Source organism: Monoraphidium neglectum (assembly GCF_000611645.1).
Source record: "Monoraphidium neglectum strain SAG 48.87 unplaced genomic scaffold scaffold00530, whole genome shotgun sequence".
Lineage (NCBI taxonomy): Eukaryota > Viridiplantae > Chlorophyta > Chlorophyceae > Sphaeropleales > Selenastraceae > Monoraphidium > Monoraphidium neglectum.
Window position 1 is genome coordinate 1 of NW_014013098.1, and position 1,847 is coordinate 1,847.

The following is a 1,847-nucleotide window of genomic DNA, read 5'->3' on the forward strand; positions in this document are numbered from 1 at the left end:
CTAGGAGAGTATCTGTCGTACTGGCAGCAGTACGCCGCCGCGATGCGGGCGGAGGTGCCCCCGTCGCCGAGCGGCGGCGCGGGCGGCGACGGCCGCGCGTCGCCGCTGCCGGCGCTGCTGGCGCCGCGGTCGGCGCACCAGGACCGGCGGCTCATCCGGCGGATGGCGCTGATGCAGGGCGCGATCGAGGTGGGGCGCGCCGCAGGGATGCGCTGGCGGCGGCCCGTGCGCAATGAACGAACCCCTCTCTTCTCTGCACAGCCCGGGGAACACGCGTTGGTCGCAAACCCCGCACGATCGAAACACTCCGGGTCGCCTCTCAACGCCAACGTCGTTTGGGCGCCTTTACGCGGCGTGGTGCTTGCCCTGCTGGCCGCGGCGTGGCTCATCCCCTCCGCTGCCGCCGGCGCCACGGGGCACACGAGTTGCCTCCTGTGATCTCAATATCGGCAGGTCGACCGAGGTTCCGACGACGGGGAGGCGTCGCTGCTGGCGGGCCTGCCGGCCAGCGACCTGGCGGCCGCGGCGCTCGAGCGCGCGGAGCGCCAGGCGCCATTCTGCCAGGTCGGCGGCGCCGCGGAGCGCGGGGCGGCGGGTCCGGCGGGGCCGCTGGGCGGCGCGGGGTGGGGAAGCGACTATCTGCCCTTGCGCTTGCTTTGCCGCTGACCTGGTGCGCCCCACCAAGCGTGCAAATTTGACAACTTCGCTGGCATGTTGTTGACCTCCGTTTCAACCGCAGCTGTCACCTGGCTACAGCCACCGCCGCATCACGCGCGACGGGCGCCCGCAGTACGACGACAACCCGGGAGGCAGCGGCGGCGGCGCCGGCGGCAGCTGGCGCGGTGCGGGCGCCGCAGGCCCGGCGTTTGACCTGCGCTCGGTGGCCGAGAGCGTGCGGCAGGTGGGCAGGCACTCCATGGCAGGATAGCGACAGCTGGGAGCAAGCATGTTAGACCGTCGGTTGGACAAGAAGGGCGAGCTGAGGGCAGTGTTGCTGGGCCAAGCACGGCCGTGCGAAGATCGAGAAGAGCTTGGCTGCATGCTGGGGAAAGTTGCGAAGCCCATGCCATCCTCGGACTACCTTCATTTCCCGCCCTTGCCCCCCGCCTCGCTCTTGCAGGCCGGGCAGCTGCCACCCTGGCAGCTCCCCAGCGTCCGCAGCCCCCGGCCGCGGCCGCCCAACACGCTGAGCCTCGAAGAGCTATGGCAGTACCGGCAGCAGTACCCCTACAGCTTGCAGCACCCTGGTTACAACGGGCCCGCCGGCACACGCAGCCAAGCCTTCTCGCCAGCGGGCCACGCGGGTGGTGGTGGTGCCCTTAGCGGCGGCTGCGGCGGCTGCGGCGGCGGCGACGCGGCGTCGCACGCGGGGACGCGGGCTGAGAGCCTTGTGGAGGGCGGGCTGTGGGATGCCCCGCTGATATTGCAGTCTCAGGGCCAAGCCGGGCCGGCCGGAACGCGGTCGCCCGAGGCACACGGGGCCCGTGAAGGGCAGCGGCGGCGGCGGCAGCAGCAGCAGCAGCAGCCCTGGTCTCAGGGGGCGGGAGGGGAGCCTTGGCACACGGTCTCCTCCAACTCTGAGGGGGGTTTCCCTTGCTTGCAGGCAGCCCAAGCAGGGGCTTCGGGGTGGGGGGCGAGCGGTGGGCCGCACTGGGGAGGCACTGAATCCCCAGGCCGGCTCAACGGTTGGGGCTGGGATAGCCACCATCACCAGCAGCAGCAACAGCAGGCGCGTCGGAGCAGCAGCAGGTGCAGCAATGAAGAGGATGTGTTGGGCGCCAGCAGCAGCGATGGCCGGGGAGGCGGGGACGGCAGCAGCACCGCCACAACCACGGCGGCCCAGGCGG

The 1,847-nt window shown here is 71.7% G+C and overlaps 1 protein-coding gene across 1 annotated transcript; it reads left to right on the top strand.

Moving 5' to 3' along the window:
• Positions 1 to 42: 42 nt before the first annotated feature.
• Positions 43 to 928, top strand: MNEG_3976 (hypothetical protein; the record flags this gene model as incomplete). The annotated part of the gene is made up of 3 exons (XM_014047539.1): positions 43 to 189; positions 454 to 623; positions 757 to 928. The coding sequence occupies 3 exons, from the start codon at positions 43 to 45 to the stop codon at positions 926 to 928; spliced, it is 489 nt and encodes a 162-aa protein (XP_013902993.1).
• Positions 929 to 1,847: the final 919 nt, after the last annotated feature.